We start from the raw sequence: 17,682 nt of genomic DNA, 5'->3' as shown, positions 1-17,682 counted from the left end.
TCGGCAAAATAATCAACATTTTCCAAATCCTTCGGCCATATAAATGGTGCGATGCATTGCCAACTGGTGGAAACTCGTCCGTTAACTTTGTGAAAGTAAAAATGGGTCGCTTCTCGGCAATTTTGATCCATGTAGGATGCGTGCTGATTTTGGCAAGTTTGTCGACGAGCGCTACTATTAGTCTTGCAGATGCGGACACTACATTGAAACAATTGACTGAAAACTATGTAAGAACATATTTTATTTTTAAATTTTTTTATTATATTCAACGTTATTTATTTTGTTGGATTAAACATAAAGATTCAATTAAAAGAAATCACGGAAACCAGAGTTGCTCATCTTGAAGCCAAGGTTGGGCAACTTGAGACCAAAAATATTCAAATGGAAAAGAAAAATTTTCATCTGGAGAAACTACTGGAGCTCAAAGACCAACAACTTGTATGTCGTTCTTTATACGATTTCAAATTATTTAGTGCATGGCAGTCAAGTTATTAAATTTACTATACATTTTTCAAAAAATAGAACACGCTGACTGAAAAAGTCACTCGATTGGAATATACGCTACAAAACGATAAGAAATCATGGGTAAATACTGCCAATGAAATCGATAATTTACCTGTTGTAAAAAGCGCCGTTCCAAGAACATGTCGCGAGGCCCGTGCAGCTGATCCTTCGCTCAGTTCTGGGATGTACTGGATTGATCCAGATGGTCAAGGAGTTGGCGACGGTCCTATTTACGTCTACTGCGATATGACTTCTGGTGAGATAATTTTTTCCGCATATGATTTGGAACCAACTGTCATGTCTCATTTCTAGGATCGACATCGATTCCACACAACAGTGAATTGCCAACAAATGTTGGACACTGCGCTGATCCTGGATGTTATTCCAGGCCAGTCACGTACAACGCAAGCAGCAAGCAAATGACAGCGCTGGCTGAATTGTCTTATGAATGCCATCAGTCTATACAAGTATGCATTAAGTTACTTCGATTAACAGCATATAATAATCATTTTTCTTATTGAATACAGTACGATTGCAATTTCGCTCCATTTGAGCTAAATGATGTCTCCTTTTGTTGGTGGAACGATAAGGATGGCAATGCCAAATATTTCTGGTCTGGAGGCAATACGGACGTACACACTTGTCAGTGTGGCATTGATCAAAATTGTGTTGAAGCCTTTATGAAATGTAATTGTGACTCTAATGCACCAGTGGAACTATCTGATATTGGTAACAAGTTGAGATTACATCATTTTTGAATTCTTTTTAATACTTTTAAATAAAATGTGCAGGGGTCATCACGGATAAAAGTATTCTCCCAATTACTCGGTTGAATTTCGGCCGCACCCAATTAGAAAGTTCATCCGGTGTTCACACTCTAGGCAAATTTGAATGTTCCGGACAAGTAGCCGTTAACGGAATGCCTAAATCCTGCGAAGATTTGTGGCGAATCGGACACATTTTAAGTGGAATGTATTCCGTTATGGGCGTGAAAATGGTCGAAAGTGTTTACTGTGACTTCACAAAACTCCCCAACGATGCGGGTAAAACTTTAGTTGATATGTTTGACATAAGGAGTATATTGTGATTAATTTTGTGTAGGATTTCAGACATGGATTGGATTCGAAGATGTGAAATCAACACCCGTTTACTTTTATGTTCAATTAAGCGAACACTACAATCAAACAAAGATTCCAATTCCTTTCGATATTGAACAACTAAACGTTGGAGGAGCTTTTCAAACGGGAATATTCACGGCACCTAGAGCTGGGAAATATTTTTTCTCCTTTTCAGGATTGGTTTATTTTCCAGGATCTTTATCATCAACATCTCGGATATTTTCCAGAATCCAACTTTTCAAAAATGGTGGTTTCATCGGAAGTTGTACTGCTGATGAAACAGGAGCTGGGGAAAAATATGAAACGACTTCTCTTCAATCAACGTTAAATTTACAAAACGGAGATCAAATCTGGTTGATAATTGACGATATGGCATTAGGAGCTCTTCTCCACGGTGGCGGTCGCGCACATTTTAATGGATTTCTCCTGGAAGAAGAAATCGTCCAATCAGTTAAACTTAATATTTTGTAGACTGTTTAAAGTGCCTGAGCTGTTTTTTTTTAAATAATATTACTCGTACATAGTAATTTGGGTAATAGCATTCTACAACATAATTCAATATTTAAAACACCAATTTCATTTTATTAGCCTACTTTTTTATTTTATGAAGAGTTAAGGGATCTTATAATAAGACTAACTTGACTGCATTATCATTAGACATGGGACGTGCCTTGACAATGCGCTTTTCACTAGATCATCAATTTTTATTGGCATCTTTAACATTTCGGCATCGTGCACTATAGATTATGTTTGCCTATGCCGAAATATTATGTTCCGATGACCGACCCGAGAATTGTTTGCCTATCTGTAGAAGTTATAGGAAAAACATTGAACAACTCAGCCAATAGCTTTGGCATGTCGCGAATTTCTTTGAAAAGCGAAGAACCACTTTTCGATCTGATTCCTCCGATGTTTCTTCCCAACAATATTTCTCTTATTATGAAACATTTACGAGAAAAATAAAAGTTACGCAATGAAACTGCCAATCTTGTTTTTTCTTTTTTTTTGGTTCCTTCTGTTGACTCGACATGAACCAGGCCGCATCAATGTAGTTTATAGGTGACTCGAGTTTTCAAGGTCACGCGTGTCATGTTGCCCTTCGTTCCCCCCATGTAAATATCGGATGATGACTTCTTCTCATACTCGGAAGGAGAATCCTTACAAGTCAAACAACGCAAGCATTTATTCTATTTATTACAAATGAGCGTTTATCTGTACCACAATAGCCATTGAGTTACAATATTGCACATAAGTTTTAGGCCGTTCTCGACTATTCTTACCTGTTGAGATGGTAGATGAAACACTTTTCGGTTCTGATATGTACACTGATTTATAATATGGATGCAGCATCCATGTGTTTAATATACTCCAGGCGCCCGTTCATGCGTTCCTAACATGGAAAGGAAGAACAAAAGATACTCATATTAATGTAATAGGAGCAATAATTTTTCCCCAATTTCAAACATCCAAACATGTTTGGGCGACTGATTAACGATTATCAGAATTTTAAGTGCTTAAGAAGGTAAGAATATCCCGTATTAGGATGACTAAAGTGCGATCCTCGTAACAAGTTAATTCCCTCGCCTGGATAATAAAATAAAGAATAATAAAACTTATATCAATGCAGCGTCTTGTAATTGATATTGTTCACTTTCAAAAATAAAATTATCGAAGTGTATCCTGTTATCAGCTAGTGAAATGACTGATTACTATAAATAATAATTAGCCTCTTTTTACACGTATTGCTGCGGTGGGTTTCTGCTATCGTGAGTGTATGGTAATGCCTAGCAAAGGCTCTGTACGTACGAAATATCGTGATAAAAAATTCCCACGCTAAAACACGACACTGACGTACAATAACAAATAACAAATAATTTTAAAAAATTGACAAAAAATAGCTCACGCTGGCAAGATTTGGTTCGCACTTCGCAGGTTGAAATTGTTTTCCTTATACCCATTTTGAATTCATTCTGTCAGTGCTTTTATATTCTTTGCCATTCTCTGTAGACTTATGACGTCTTGTTTGACAATTTGTCCAGAGTCCTCTGTTGGTTTAGTTGAGTTACCGAGTTTTTCTCTCCCCGACAACAATACCCTTGGAGATTCTTCTACATACTTATCGGCACAAATATTTTTGCTAATTATGACGGCACATGTAACATTTTTTAGATAATATTACTTGCAATACGGTAATATCATTCAATGACAAACACACCAATTTTACTTTATTTCATTTTTATTTAATAAAGAGTTAAGGGTCACGATTATCCTTTACTTATCCGGCAATTATTAGATTATGTGAAGGCTGGTTCGTTATAAACTTCCTTTCAACAATATGGGCCTATACATTTGTGACTGAATTCTTATTGACACCCACATCTGTGCTCACCACTGGGGTGTTGGGGACTTTGGAATAAAAAAAATGTCACTACCAATAACACTTGATAGCTATAGACCTCCCCAAATACCTTCTTCATCTTTTCACACACCCCATTCATTCAAAGACAGGCTGGTAGACCTGCTCTATAGTATTCCCCAAGTTCCTCTATACGTACTACAGCCCTCACACCTTTTTTTCTCAGCCAGTCCTCGTCATCCTAGCATTGCCTATAATAAGAATAAGCTATACAAGCTCGTCGTCTCTATCCAGCGAACCTAGAAGAGAATGGAGGACATCAGCGTGTACATACACCTTTTGATCTCCGTCCCAAAATCTGGCCATAGCCCCGATGGCAATCCACCTCGTTCACGGTCTCTTACGGACACTGGGGCACACACACACACACACAATCGGCACGGCACAATGAGTCGACAGTCGGATGAGCTGTCCAGGAATGTGCGGCTGTGTGTGGATTGGGAATGGCATTGGCAGCATTCCGGGGGCCCCCATTTCTTTCTTCGCTTCTATTAGGACATGTCATAACTCTCATAACCTTTTCTCTTCTCTTCTTCTTTTATCTTGAATGGGAAGAAGAAGAAGAATAACAACAAAAAAATCAAATAGGAATGCAATGACAAAAAAAAATTATAGAATAAAAAATAAAGGGGAGAATAAAGAAAGTTTATTGAAGGAAAATATAAGAAGTTCTTCCCCTCTGTTTCCGGCCCCTGAATGGCGACACTGTATAGCGCATTATTACTATTATAGTCTCTTTTATAATATCGACGATCCAAGATTTTGGGAAGATCTGAAAGGGACAAGGAAATAATAATAATAACAAGCAGCACATAATATGGGCTATTTGCATGGCTGGGCTGGGGGTTAGTGTCATATGGGCTTCTATAGGCCGGATGAGCATGCTCAAGTGTTATTGACTCAGGCTTTTACCTGTGAAGAGTTCGGATATGTCGAGAGGACGTTCAAAAATGTCAACTATTCCCGTTCCTCGGCAAGATAAATACGTCACATTCCACTACACTGTACGGATTAGATGCTATAATAATATTACCAACAGTTTATCTCATTTAAATAATCTTATCCGATGTGATGATGTGATATGCGCACTCAACCCAGTCATATCCGAGTTAAATAATAATTTATTCGCTCGATTAAAGTTGATCTGCTACATCTTTTCCGTGTGTATCATCATCACACATAATGGCGAGAATTCCATTAGAGCTGGGCACGTGCCGACCATTTTCGTATACAGGAGAAAAGGATGTATAAACTGACGCTGATGTGCACAATAGGTTGCTAATTCACAGGTGCTGGCCGTGGGGGGAAACCTGCGGAGGTTGATGACGACGCACATCATTCTGCGTGCTCGTTTTCCATATGATGACGGAGACGCTTGCGCGCTGCTGTCCTTATGGGCATTGTGACCCTATATAGTCATGCATGATATTGCTGGATGTATATAGTCGACACACTCGAGTTCCGTATACTATACTGCAGTAAATGTTATAACGAGCTGGGTGGCTGCTGCTGGTTTCTGATTGTGTCACGACATGGTTATAATACACCCGACACAAAATCTTCTTCTTCTTCTTCTTCTCTTTTTCGCCTTTCATTTGTTCTCCTTGCCATCGGCCCATTCATTTCGGATCCGAACGGCAATAGGGCGACCTTTTGATTCTCTCCCGAGGACACACGTCCATATCTACATTATATCCCATAATGCACGACATGTCGATACATTTCTTTGAATTGTCTGCTGTGCTGTGTACTCGTTTTATTACCATCAGGAATGTGCTGCGTGTATAAATCTCCTCTCTTGAACTGTACGACGACGAGGAGAAATGTTTCTCGGCTGCCCAATGCGCACGCGTGTGTCACCGGCCCTCGGAGAATGCGCACACGCAACATTTTTTGCTGCTGGTCATCATCATCATCCCCGTGTCAAGGATTAACTCGAGTTTCCTGATAATAGAATGCAATTAAATGATTGCTTCACGCGGACCTGTCAGACAAGCCCATTCACATTCACACAAAAGTGAAAATGTGGAGTCAAATTGGAATATAATCTTTAAGGCACGATATTCATCCCAAACAAAACTATTCACTTTTGCTTTCATTTTTTGGGTATTATTTTTCTTGTCGAATTTGTCGTCCAGAAAAATGACGGATCTGCACACAATCCTTTTGATGGTTGGATTGTATTTCGTTTTTGAAACCCTGTCAAACTGGACCCCTCTGTGTGCGATGCTAATACAACAATTGAAGCGATTTACAAACATGCGATTTTCTGGGGGATATCTCATCCGTTCGTATCAATAACACGCCCATCTAACCTTCTTCCCTGTTGCTTTTGCCTTTTTGCTCAGATATTTAGCCTATCGAGCGCGTCAAATATACACTCCACGGGGGTACACACAGTGCATGTATAGATGTCACATTTTTGCGGACTACATACAGCTCAAATTTCTGTCAGCCAGTGTCAGAGCGATGAGTTCCTTCTAATCTTCTCGCCCTTTTGGATTCTTGGACAGCTTTTCCCTTACATACATTTTGTATCTTGTTACTCGCATATCTTCGCATATTACCTTCTGTGTCTCTATACCAGTCTTTATTAATTTGAGCTCTTATATAATTAGTTTCGTGATTCAAGCGGACGTCACGAATATCTGTACTCTTTTAATCGACCTATTAATTAATGATAAAATGACAATTGACATACTCAAAAATGACCAAGAATAACAATTTTCCCAGAATTGCGCGAAACGAATTTCGGAATTCCTTCGCCGTTTCTTTAATAAGGAATTTGTCACGGGACAAGTAGGCTGGACACACTTATGGCCACGCCACATTCACGTCTCTCAATAAGGAATTCCAAATAAAAGACGAATAAAGCCTTTCTAAAAAAAATAACTATTATTATTACAAGTCTAAAGCAACGTCTTGGCTCAATATACGTATGGGGTTTACTATAAAAGAATGGCAATTGGATTAAAAAGAACTCTCTATCTGGATTAAACAGTCTGTCCATCAAAAACCACCCCCTACCCCGCGCACACTTTAACCTTCCAAAAATAACAATTGCCCCCCGTTTATTGTTGTTCGTCGATCTCTTTTGCTCCTGGCTTAATCGGTTCCCTTCTCCTCAACCGAGACCCTTTCCTTCATATGCTCTCTTTGATCACTCCTATAATACATTCCCCCCTCATTTTCCCCCACAATGATACACATATAAAGACCCTGAACGAAAGGGTCCATCCTATTGCTCTTTTTTAACTATAAAATCCAGAGGATTCTAAAAATGTGATTGGAAGATCAACAGTCGAAGAAAAAAGGCGCATGAATGTGACAGGAGGATAATAATAAAAAAAAAGAGTGTGGCCAAAAAGGGGGGAAGAATAAACTAATACAAGAGTATGTCGAATCCATTATCAAGTTTGATGCTTGTTTGTGAACACTGTAAAAATCACAGAATGACGACTACATTTCAACGTCTCCTTTGACAGCTGATATATTTCTTTCAGAGATAAAGTTCAAACCCGTTTTTCTGGTATTCCCTTTTTTTATTATTTGCGGCTATTGTACATCGACTCGCTCACAAAGTGGACGCACAATCGAACCACTTATATACAAGCGAAAGAATTTCAAGGGGAATATTTTGACGGGCGCGCGAATAGTTCGCATTTTTTCAAATTCAAATCCCAACATTTTTATCTTATTTTTCTAGCGAATTCGGCTGAAATCAGCCAGCAAATAAATTCAGCGAATCTTTTTTAATTAAAAAAGGAAATGATGAAAAGTTCTATCTAATAAAAGTCAAAACGAGCTTTTATATAGGAAATTGAAAGCCAGCAGGCCATCACTAATGGGCTCCCAGCCGAGCCGAACGTCTTTCCAACTATTACTCCACAAGATGATGATGATGATGATGAAACATCTGCTAAAATCATCGATGCCAAACTTTTGAGAGAAGAAAAAGAAAAGTGTGAGGGTTGCAGTCCCGAATTGGTTGGCGCTGTCTCACTCGTCTAGTTGCTGCTGGCGATCACAGCACTGCTGGGCGGCGGCCATACATCAGCTGCCAGCCCGGATAGAATCCAGTCGATGGGCAATGAGGAAGTCGCAGACGAGATTTCTGAGAAATGGGAGACCCCGAACGATGTTGGTGGCGGTGGCGTTGACATCTCGCGTATACGGAACGCGGAACGAGCGCACATCAGCCCGAGCTAGGAAAAGGAAGAAGAAATCAAGAAACGAACCCTGACATTAGCCGGCAGCCAGCAGCAGCAGCAGTCAAAAGACATAAGATGAAATAGGAAAAAAGAAAAAAAGGGAATGATGGGATATGCGGTTAGGAGAGAGGGGACGAAGAATGAACTGTGGGGGGAAAAGGAAGGAAGGAAAAAGTTGGAAATGTCCAAGCTAGGAAGAAAACTCTGAGTGACTGACTCAGCTGGCACGAGCACTTCATCATTCCATTGCACCAGAGTGCCACAGCACATCACAGTGAACGGTAGTATAGTCTCTGTGGGGACTTCTTCTTTTTTCAAATCTCTAAAGTCTTTTATATATTCCGACCGGCAGCAGCAGCATCGCTCACAAAGATGTATGGATAGCCCATCCACTTTTTTTTCTTCTTCTTTTTGCCATTCCTGACCATCAGCAAAATGTTCTATAAGGGAAAAACAGCAACGAGGCATTTCCGGCTGCTGCCAAACATCAGGGACCCCAGCAAAAAGCTTCAGACATATCGGCGACCCTCTACTTCAGAACATCCGCTGGTCTTCCGACAATATTCCCCATCGACTGTATAGCCAATAATATTACTTCTAGGACATATCATCTTATCTATAGCCCATACATAAAAATTGTATTCTCGCCATTTCCGCAACGTCATTTCGAGTACAGCGCAACGAATGATACAATTCTATTGACCCCAATCTAGAAATATTTTAAATTGATGAACCTCAAAAAGATGGACGAGTTTTTCTTACTGGATGACGACTGATGGATAATATTAACAAGTCATTCACTCCTGTTTTTTTTTTCGGCCGTCATCTTTCTTCGAGAAATAAAAACGCGCTACGATTGACGGAATCTGTCGGTGTATTCAAAAGAAATGCGTGTGTCTATAACTATCAATAGAGAGAGAAAACTGGAAATCGAATTGAGAGAATTCCCGGGGCCTCTGTCGTCGCTCACCTCGTCTTTATTTATGTTATACCGAAGAAGAAGAAAAAATTTAAACCAGGACTTAGTTGTTAGGCCTCAAGTTTTAACTCGGGAAAAAGAAAAAGTGAGTCAATCTCTTAAATGTATAATATAGGCCTAGCTCGTTCGGGGCTTGAGTAATATATATAAGCAAACCAGTCGATGCTTCAACTTCTTTTTTTTTCTGGAATAGCATTTCCCTTCCTGTCTTTTGAACGAACGCTCGACGTATATAGACGGACGGACGGGCGGCCCTGCTCTCCTATATAATGGACGACAGCCGAAGACGACATTGAAACGACGGTATGCGTTTGATGGTTCTGCCGGCTGTGCCCACACTGCTCTGCTTTTCTCTTCTCTTTTTTTTCTTCTTGCCATGGCAGAAAAACGTATAGACTCTCTCCTGTAGTAGCTAAAACATATAGTATGGTGCTGCTGTGTGCTCTCTGACTTTGCTCGCCGTGTGTGGTCTTCTGTTAATTTTTTCTTTTTTTTTAAAGTTCCCTATTTTAAAAGATTTAATTTGAGCGCTCTAAAGTTGTATGTTGCGTGAAATAATCTCTCATTCAATCAATTTGATGCTGTAACCTTTTTGAATGAACCGTAATATTAGCGTTTTTAATAAATGGATTCAAATGAAAGTGTGAAAGAAAAATTCGATTCATTCAAGTCGTCCTCGTTTTTTTAAATTTCATCGGCTGTTTTGACCGCCCGGTCGCATGACAATGCACATGCTGATGGGTGTGTGGTTCTATATAGCGCGTGAAATGCTCGAGGCTTTCACGAAACACATCAACACTTATGGGGGATGATACTGGACAAACTACATAATGCCCAGTCGCTAGTTTTAAATAACACAAAGGATAACAAGATCCGATTGCGGCAGCACAGGTGTGGGGTCTCCCGAATCTATGTAGAAGGTCTATCAAATGATATAACCGTCACAACAAAAGATAAGACACAAAAGAACCGGTATGGTACTACACTACAAGTTGCCATATATGAAATACTCTAACATTTTCCCCTTAATTTTTCTCTTATGTTAACCGCACTATAGTCGCATAGCTCTATGTGTGGTCGAAACCGTCTTGTAATTTTCAACCCCGGAATTAAATATTTAACGCGGACACGTTAAGATCATCAGCGCAGTCTCGGGAGAAATAAAATGCTGCGCATTACTTCGCTCTTTTGTCTCCTTTTCACGCCGTTGGAGGTGATGTGAATGCGTGATGACTTTCCCATACGGAGTGTCTCATTGTTATATACGCAATAGCCTAGCTGTGAGAACTCGCATAAAGAAAATGCAAATGCATTCGCAATTTCAATAAATGTCCTTCAATACATCTCCATCAGTCATCGCTTGATTGTCTTTATAATCGTCCGTTAACAGTTTGATATTTCAGCTCTTCTAATTGATGTGATGTCATTTTATAGACTAGATGACAACACCGAAATCGCTTTTGATTCTCCGAATCGTCAAAGAGGTGTTAAATAGCTAGTTGTGTGTTATTCTCTCTTCTTCTTCCGTCATCGTCGAAGCACTTCAAACAATAAATAAAGGTATACATATAGAACTTGGTTCTTTTCAAAGAAGAAGAGTTATGTTGGACTATAGCCGAAAAGTCGTGTCGCGCAGACTTTTGATTCCCACTGGTGGCTGTTGGGTTTCCAAGCCAAACAACAATAACAGCAACAACAACAGCACGTACACACACACATGTGTGTGTGTGATGCTGGGCGCGCCAGTTATTCCGTGTATACCACCGACTGAGGCTTGCTAGCTGTCGTCAAACAAGTTCTACAATAATAATAAGACTCAAAAGTCGCCTGTGGAGTTTTGCGGGCACGCGCGCTCGTCTAGTTGACTGTGCTGCTGCAGTAGGACGGGGCCCTTGTGTTATTATTATTGGTGTATATGTTGTAACATGGCGGAGAGAGAGAGCTTGACAACACACAAGCGGTACAACTCAAATATAACGACCTCCTCACTCGGCCAAATCAGCACGTTTCAAAACATCAGAGAATGGAAAACGGAATACAGACAATCGGCGCAATAATATCAAGACACTTTCTGCCTTATCTGACGCTCGACATTGTGTTTTGCACTCTGTGACATGTCGGGCGGTGCATAATAATAAACAATAAGTCAACTTGTGTAACACAAGAGATGTAACTCGGATATGTCGTCAAAGGCGACGATGAATGAAACGGACGAAAATAAAAGATGAGCTGTACGGTAGTCGTCGTCGTTGTCCTGTGACGCATCGAGAAAAAGACATTACCGTAGAATGGTAAATATCTATACTAGCTGGCGTGTTCAAAAATGCACTTTGGTTGAGCTGCTTCTACCCGCGACATAGTGTTATTACATAATGGGAAACTGGGACGAGGCCCGCGACCCTACTGCTCCTGGAATTCGACGTTGATGAACTGGATAACATATAAAAGAAACCTCAACTGAAACTTGAAGAAAATGTGAGAGAGTGATTAGTGAAATGCAGTCAGCCAGCCATGCTAGTGAACGATTGCCAAAGAAAACACAAAAGTCGTCAGACCCAGCAAACATTCAGCCTATCGCAAGGTTTTCTCTTTTACATTTTTTTCTTTAAGCTTTTGGTCTTTTGTAATTAATTTAATAAGAAAATACAGGCCTATATTTAAGCAATTGAATTTGCATATTCCGAAAATAACGTTTTTACGGATATGCGCCGTTATCTAGGTCGGATGGATATGGGTCACGTTATAGGCCAGCCAGCCTATATGGACTGTGTACATATTACGGAATAATTTATCGTAGAGTCGAGTCTCTCGAAAGGACGACGGGTATAGGAGCGATCCGCCGAGCTGCTGTGGACCGCTGACGGATTGTGTCAACGCCCAACTCGACGTCTGCTCCTTCCATCCTATTGGGTGCATTCCTCGCCCACGTTACTCTCTCACTCACTCTGATCTATAAAAGTAAGAAAAAGAAAAAAACCTTCTTCCTCCTTATATTTCTTTCTCTTTCATCACGGTACATCTAAAGTCTAAAACACATTCTCGGCCTTTGGGCCCCGTTGACATAATTCCAACGGGACAAAAAAGATTTTTTCAAGGTTAGGTTATGACGAACAAGGTTTGCCGGACCAATAACCCACCTCTCTATTCCAGTCCAGGAGTTTCTTATTATTATTATATGTATCACCTGGGTTTTTTAATTCTCATTTTTTAAGTTGCCATATTAACTCTCCATCAGCCTATTATGTATGAAATGATCCGGCTGTTGATTTATACCGGGACTTGTGTAGAGTTATAATATTATCTAATAAGGAAACATGGCAGAGATTTACCAGCCGTTCGCCTATACCAGGAAAAAGTTTGGAAGAAATGAATGGCGTTTTGTTTTTAAAAACAAAAAGGGCAAAGCGTGTGTGTACAAGATCGTCAACAAATGACGCGCCACATTCGAACGGTCGCGTCCATCTATATATACAGGCGCCACTTCTCTGCTGGATATTTGATGGATGACGATCCGCACCGAGAGTAGATGGCAGCAACAGATGTGAACTGCGTCTCGTCATTGTGACGTGCCTGTTGGCCGCTGACGTCCATTTTGATTCACTGTGACGTGACGACACGACCCCCCGTCTAAATAGCTCACGCCGAAAAAAAAAGTTAACGATGCGCATCTGCATTTACACTCTTGCGTGGATAATGAAAACAAATGGCGTTGTCAATTTATTTTGAATTGCGTAACGGTCGCCTCCTCCTCTTATTATACACAGCAGCCATAACTTTTTTTTTCCCCCAGGCGATTGACGTCACAACAAAAGAGGAGCCGATATTTACATTTCCCGAGCTGATGTTACGCAATATTAGCTATGCTGCGCAGGTGTGTGACTGCAGGTTACAGTTGGCGCGTTATTGTTATTGCAGCATCCATTCGTACCAGCAATAATTGACTCTCTCTTCTCTTATTTTTCCTTGTTTAGAATCAAAACAAAGAATCGAAAGTGCCGAGTGAGAAAGAGCTCGACCGACGGGGTGGGGAAAAGGACACTGAAAAACAAGAAGAGGGCAAAGTGTTAAATGATCTATACTATCCGCTCTTAAACCAATTCACCTAATACATTTTGATTTCAAATTATTATTAATTCCAAAATGGATGGCGCCACATATAGTGTGCCGAATTGCGTAATTATATACATCTAAATGTGAAATGGCCATGACATTATACCTATATGGACACGTATACAATCGGCTGTGGTAGCTATAGCTATATCTGCTCCTGTGCCATGCCCAGCAGAGTGTCGACTCTGATGGTGTTGCTGTTGTTGTGTGTGGGACATTGATGGATTGTTTAATAATAGGCTGCTACAAATAGAGCAGCTAGTTCGAAGGAGTGAGCTGTATACGCGATACACTGGCGCGTATACGAGAGGAGGCGGAGTGTGTGTGTACATTTGGGACGGGCAGGAGAAAACAAAAGGGAAAAAGAGACGAAACATCTCAAAAAGAAAAAAAAAGTTGAGACGAGAGTTCATCATCTTATGGAGGGAGTGCAGCTAGAAGCAGCACAGGTCTGTATGCCGGAGAAGGGGAAGACATTAGCATTGATGCCACTCATTAAAACTATTTATAGACGAAAAGCTTTTTTGTTTTTTTGTTTGTTTCTTTTTTTCGATGACACGCAATGGCAGCACGCTCGTTTGTCATGCTGCAAAGGCTCACGACCTGACGTGGACGAGAGACATCAAGAAAGTGAAGTGACTTGTCTCGGGACAAAAAAGAAACAAAAAATAACTCCCAAAAAACGCCAAATGACTAGGAAATGAGCGTGTGGTGGTGGTGTTTCTTATGAGCAAGTCGGCTCATTTGCCTATACGGCCAAAGAGAGAGAATATTGGGGGGAAAAAAAGGAAAAAAAGAATTCTCCTCCTCCCATCATTCCTGATTAGTTGAACTGCAAAGTCATCAAGTCCCGCGAGCGCGTAATCTCTTCACGCGGCTTTTTCTTCCTCTCCGTGGATGAGTTTGTCTTTTGTTTTAGATTTGTATGTATTGTGCCGCTGTGTTATTATTACGTCAGGCTTGGAATTTTGTTTAGCTAAGAATGACATTTCTTTCCTATGGTTAGGTTAACTCGATATTCCGTTTGATTCAATTTATAGGCCTGTGTGCTTAAAGGCTTATATAGCCATCGCTCAATATATAACCGAGTGTTAAATCTTATCCGGCACAGCCCCACATAAAACTGATATCCGTTTTTTCTTGTCGCACCCTCGTCCTTTTTTCCCCTTTAGCTGAAATTCCCAGCAGATGATTTAGAAAAAGGGTACATATAGACACATCCCTTTCACTCCGCATTTCCGCTGGCCTCTCCTCTGAGATTTCTCTGACATGAGATTGACGTTGTCGGGCCTCTAATAAATGCCAATGTCACAATCTTGCGGCGATTATACAATTTCAAAATATTTGCCGTGCCATTTGATTATGGATCAATTTGTTTCATTCCGCTCTTTTATAGATATACTATATCAATGCAAAGTTCCAAAGTAATGGCAAATATTTGCCGTCCGCCAGGAAGAATGGAGGGCTGGCGACGACGTCGTTGTGAAAATATGAACCAAGCAAAAGAAAAAATAATAAGGTTAAAATATAAAGACGAGACTTTTTTCTTTTTTAGAGTATTAGGGCTCGTTTTTTCATCTTCTTCTTCTCCTTTTTCTCTTGGACAAATGGGAGTAAAAAAAAAGAAGATCGGATGACACATCCAGTGCAACAGAAGGGGCTGGCTGGCTGCTGTGTGTGAGAGGTCGAACATCTTTCGGGTCCTGACTGCAGCAGCAGCAGCTAATGAAGTGGCAAATGACTTTGAACAAAGAATTCCCAGTTCAGTCCCTCTCTCTCTCTCTATCCATTTCTCTTCTGTATACAGCCTAGCTCTCTCGTCCAGGCTTGTGTGCATGATCCATCAAATAATTTGTCTTCCTTCCGTTTCTGCTCTTCCGAGTCCATCAAAGAATTTGGACCATTGGAATCGGATAGAAAGAAAAAATTTTTTTTAAATTTTTTACTAAGTCGTGAGAGTTGGAATTTTGTACATCGCGGTCTAGAGCGTACTATATAGAGTCTGCAATGTCTACATTATACTGATGATGATGATGAACGCCTATAGCTCAGTTCGCTGTGAGAAACGGGTGCCTTGCATATGTTGACGTTTGCCACTTGAAGCCCCGCGCACACGAAGAAGAAGAAGCCGATGGGTAATTCTGAGAAGGTGATGACAGTTGAAGATGGCATGGAATACCATACAGTCTAGGAAAAAACCAGCCCCCCCTTCTATAGCACGCAGATATTTGGACCACGGAGGGAAGGACGACATCAAATACAGCAGTGTATATAGCGCGCTAACAAATCAAAATGCCAGCTCGCCAAAACTATACTATGTAATTTTAGTGTGCAACTAGATGGTTTCTCTCTGTATATACAGACCACATCAGTCAGAAGCCAATATATATATATATATATTTAAGTGGTGGGAAGATGAAACGAGCAAATGAAATTCTAGATAGGCGATTGAATATAGAAAAGAAAAATCTCCCACGCCCTCACAAGAAGGCGATCTGCTCAGTCATTCATTACACACAGAGTATAGTATATAAGACGCTGACCTATACTACACACAGGGCACAGCCCTCACACGTATAGCTATATAATATATACACAAGGCTATTAATATCAAGAGTCCGGAGCAAAAGTTGGCTGGTGTTTGTTTCATGTCTTGCTGGGAAAGAAAGAAAAATCTGGCCGACATTTATGGATCGTTTCATCTCAATCAATTTGTGACAGCCACGACGTCATGCAGAGCATTTAAGGGAGCAAATGCGACTTGCAGTTGGTCACCCAACTATTGGCTGTACAAAAGTATATAGTAGCCTGATGTATTAGGGACCTGTGGAAGTTATATACCCAATGGAGGGGGTTTCTCATTTCATCTCATAGGCCTAAGATTTCCTTATTGCTCTTATTCTATTCTTTCGACTGCTGACTTGATGTGCTGTGTTGGTTAAAATGTCTTATCGTATTTATATGTAGGTTCTTGTGTTACAAACGCTTCTCGGAAATGTTCGAACGCGTTATAGCGGCCACAATAACATCACGGTTTTAATGTTGTGAAACTACAAACCGGTCATTTTAGGCCTATGCCCCAACATCAAAAGTCTTCCAATTTCTGTTGATGTTTGCGTAATTATTTTTAATATTTGATCAGAGTGATGGCGAGACCGTCATTTTCCCACAATTTCCTTCGAGTCCCTTGTTTCCTTTTTGTTAGCTGTTTTGGTTGACTTATTCACAAGCGCGTCTTATATACTTTTTCTTTTCGCCGCCCCGACGCGCGACAAATGGTCGACCGTTTTACTGCTGATGCTTAACGATCTTCTTCTTCCCTTTTTTTTCTTTTTGTTGTATATATCAAGAAAGAAACTCTCTGCGCTGGGGCCAGCGAAGAAGAAAAAAGCCCCAACACAGCAGACACCCCTTTTTGAACTGCTGGACGGGCGACGAACCCGCACACCATATGGAGGCCGTCTCCTACTGAACTGCCATCACATCACCAGCAGCAAAAGAGAGCTGTACATCCCTTTCTCAGCCGCATTTTGTTTTTTGTTTTCTCGATACTATTAATAAACTCTGATGATGATGACTTTGTTTTTTTGAAACTCTTTCACATAGTATAGAGATCCACTTCTATGCAGCACCCGGCGGCCGGACTCGTCAATGTCAGGACAGTTTTCTATACAGGCAGCAGCTTCATTTCACGAGATATAGGACATCTTATTTACTATATAATACGCAGTGTAATAGTATAGTAGAGACTGTGTGTGGTTTCAGCAAGGCACTCTCAGACGATGACAACCCTTATTCTCACGAGATGTTAAAAAATATAAGCGCCGCTTGTGTAAACGAACGCGATTTCTTATGACTGTCGACTGTGGGTGTTGTTTTTTTCCAAATCAACACTTGACATCGGGAGTGATTTTTATACGGGACTAAGTCTTATGTAGTGTTGCAAAATAGCGTTTAGAAAACAAAGCAAAATCTTATTTACCTTATTACTACATTTGGAATTAGCCGAGTGATAAAGCAGTGAATAATGAAACTTCCGTGTTATAACATACACGGAACTGAATGAACGAATTCTCTGTTGAGGTGATTTAACAGGGATACATATAAATAAAGACAGGAAATGTAGGTCTAGGCCAGCCAATGTTTATGTGTTTACGGCACGGAGGAGTTTATAGCGCGGGAATTCCAAACATTCTAAAACGTCCCATCTCATACTATGTACTGTGTGTATATTGAGGCCTAGGCTGGCAAACAGGCCCCAGTTAATCATTGAACAGCATCCTGTAGCTCATATTCTGCAGGAACTTCTTGTATAGACCGAATGCTCCGTACATATTTGCACAA

The 17,682-nt window shown here is 40.5% G+C and overlaps 1 protein-coding gene across 1 annotated transcript; it reads left to right on the top strand.

Moving 5' to 3' along the window:
- Window positions 1–61: 61 nt before the first annotated feature.
- LOC124340650 lies at window positions 62–2,209 on the top strand. The gene is made up of 7 exons (XM_046793249.1): window positions 62–227; window positions 301–438; window positions 523–760; window positions 817–971; window positions 1,032–1,233; window positions 1,296–1,547; window positions 1,606–2,209. Exons 1-7 carry the CDS (start codon window positions 102–104, stop codon window positions 2,091–2,093), a joined length of 1,599 nt encoding a protein of 532 aa, XP_046649205.1. The 5' UTR covers window positions 62–101; the 3' UTR covers window positions 2,094–2,209.
- The last annotated feature ends 15,473 nt before the right edge of the window (window positions 2,210–17,682 follow it).

Source organism: Daphnia pulicaria, chromosome 5, assembly GCF_021234035.1.
Source record: "Daphnia pulicaria isolate SC F1-1A chromosome 5, SC_F0-13Bv2, whole genome shotgun sequence".
In the NCBI taxonomy this organism is placed as follows: domain Eukaryota; kingdom Metazoa; phylum Arthropoda; class Branchiopoda; order Diplostraca; family Daphniidae; genus Daphnia; species Daphnia pulicaria.
Note: the sequence above shows the minus strand (reverse complement) of the source record. Positions and strands in the feature narration are given on the sequence as shown.

Excerpts from the sequence above, each read along its gene's own strand:
- LOC124340650 (XM_046793249.1), top strand. The coding sequence starts at position 102 with ATGGGTCGCTTCTCGGCAATTTTGATCCATGTAGGATGCGTGCTGATT. Across the intron at positions 228-300 it reads AACAATTGACTGAAAACTAT|ATTCAATTAAAAGAAATCAC; the intron begins GTAAGAACATAT and ends TTAAACATAAAG. Across the intron at positions 972-1,031 it reads AATGCCATCAGTCTATACAA|TACGATTGCAATTTCGCTCC; the intron begins GTATGCATTAAG and ends TATTGAATACAG.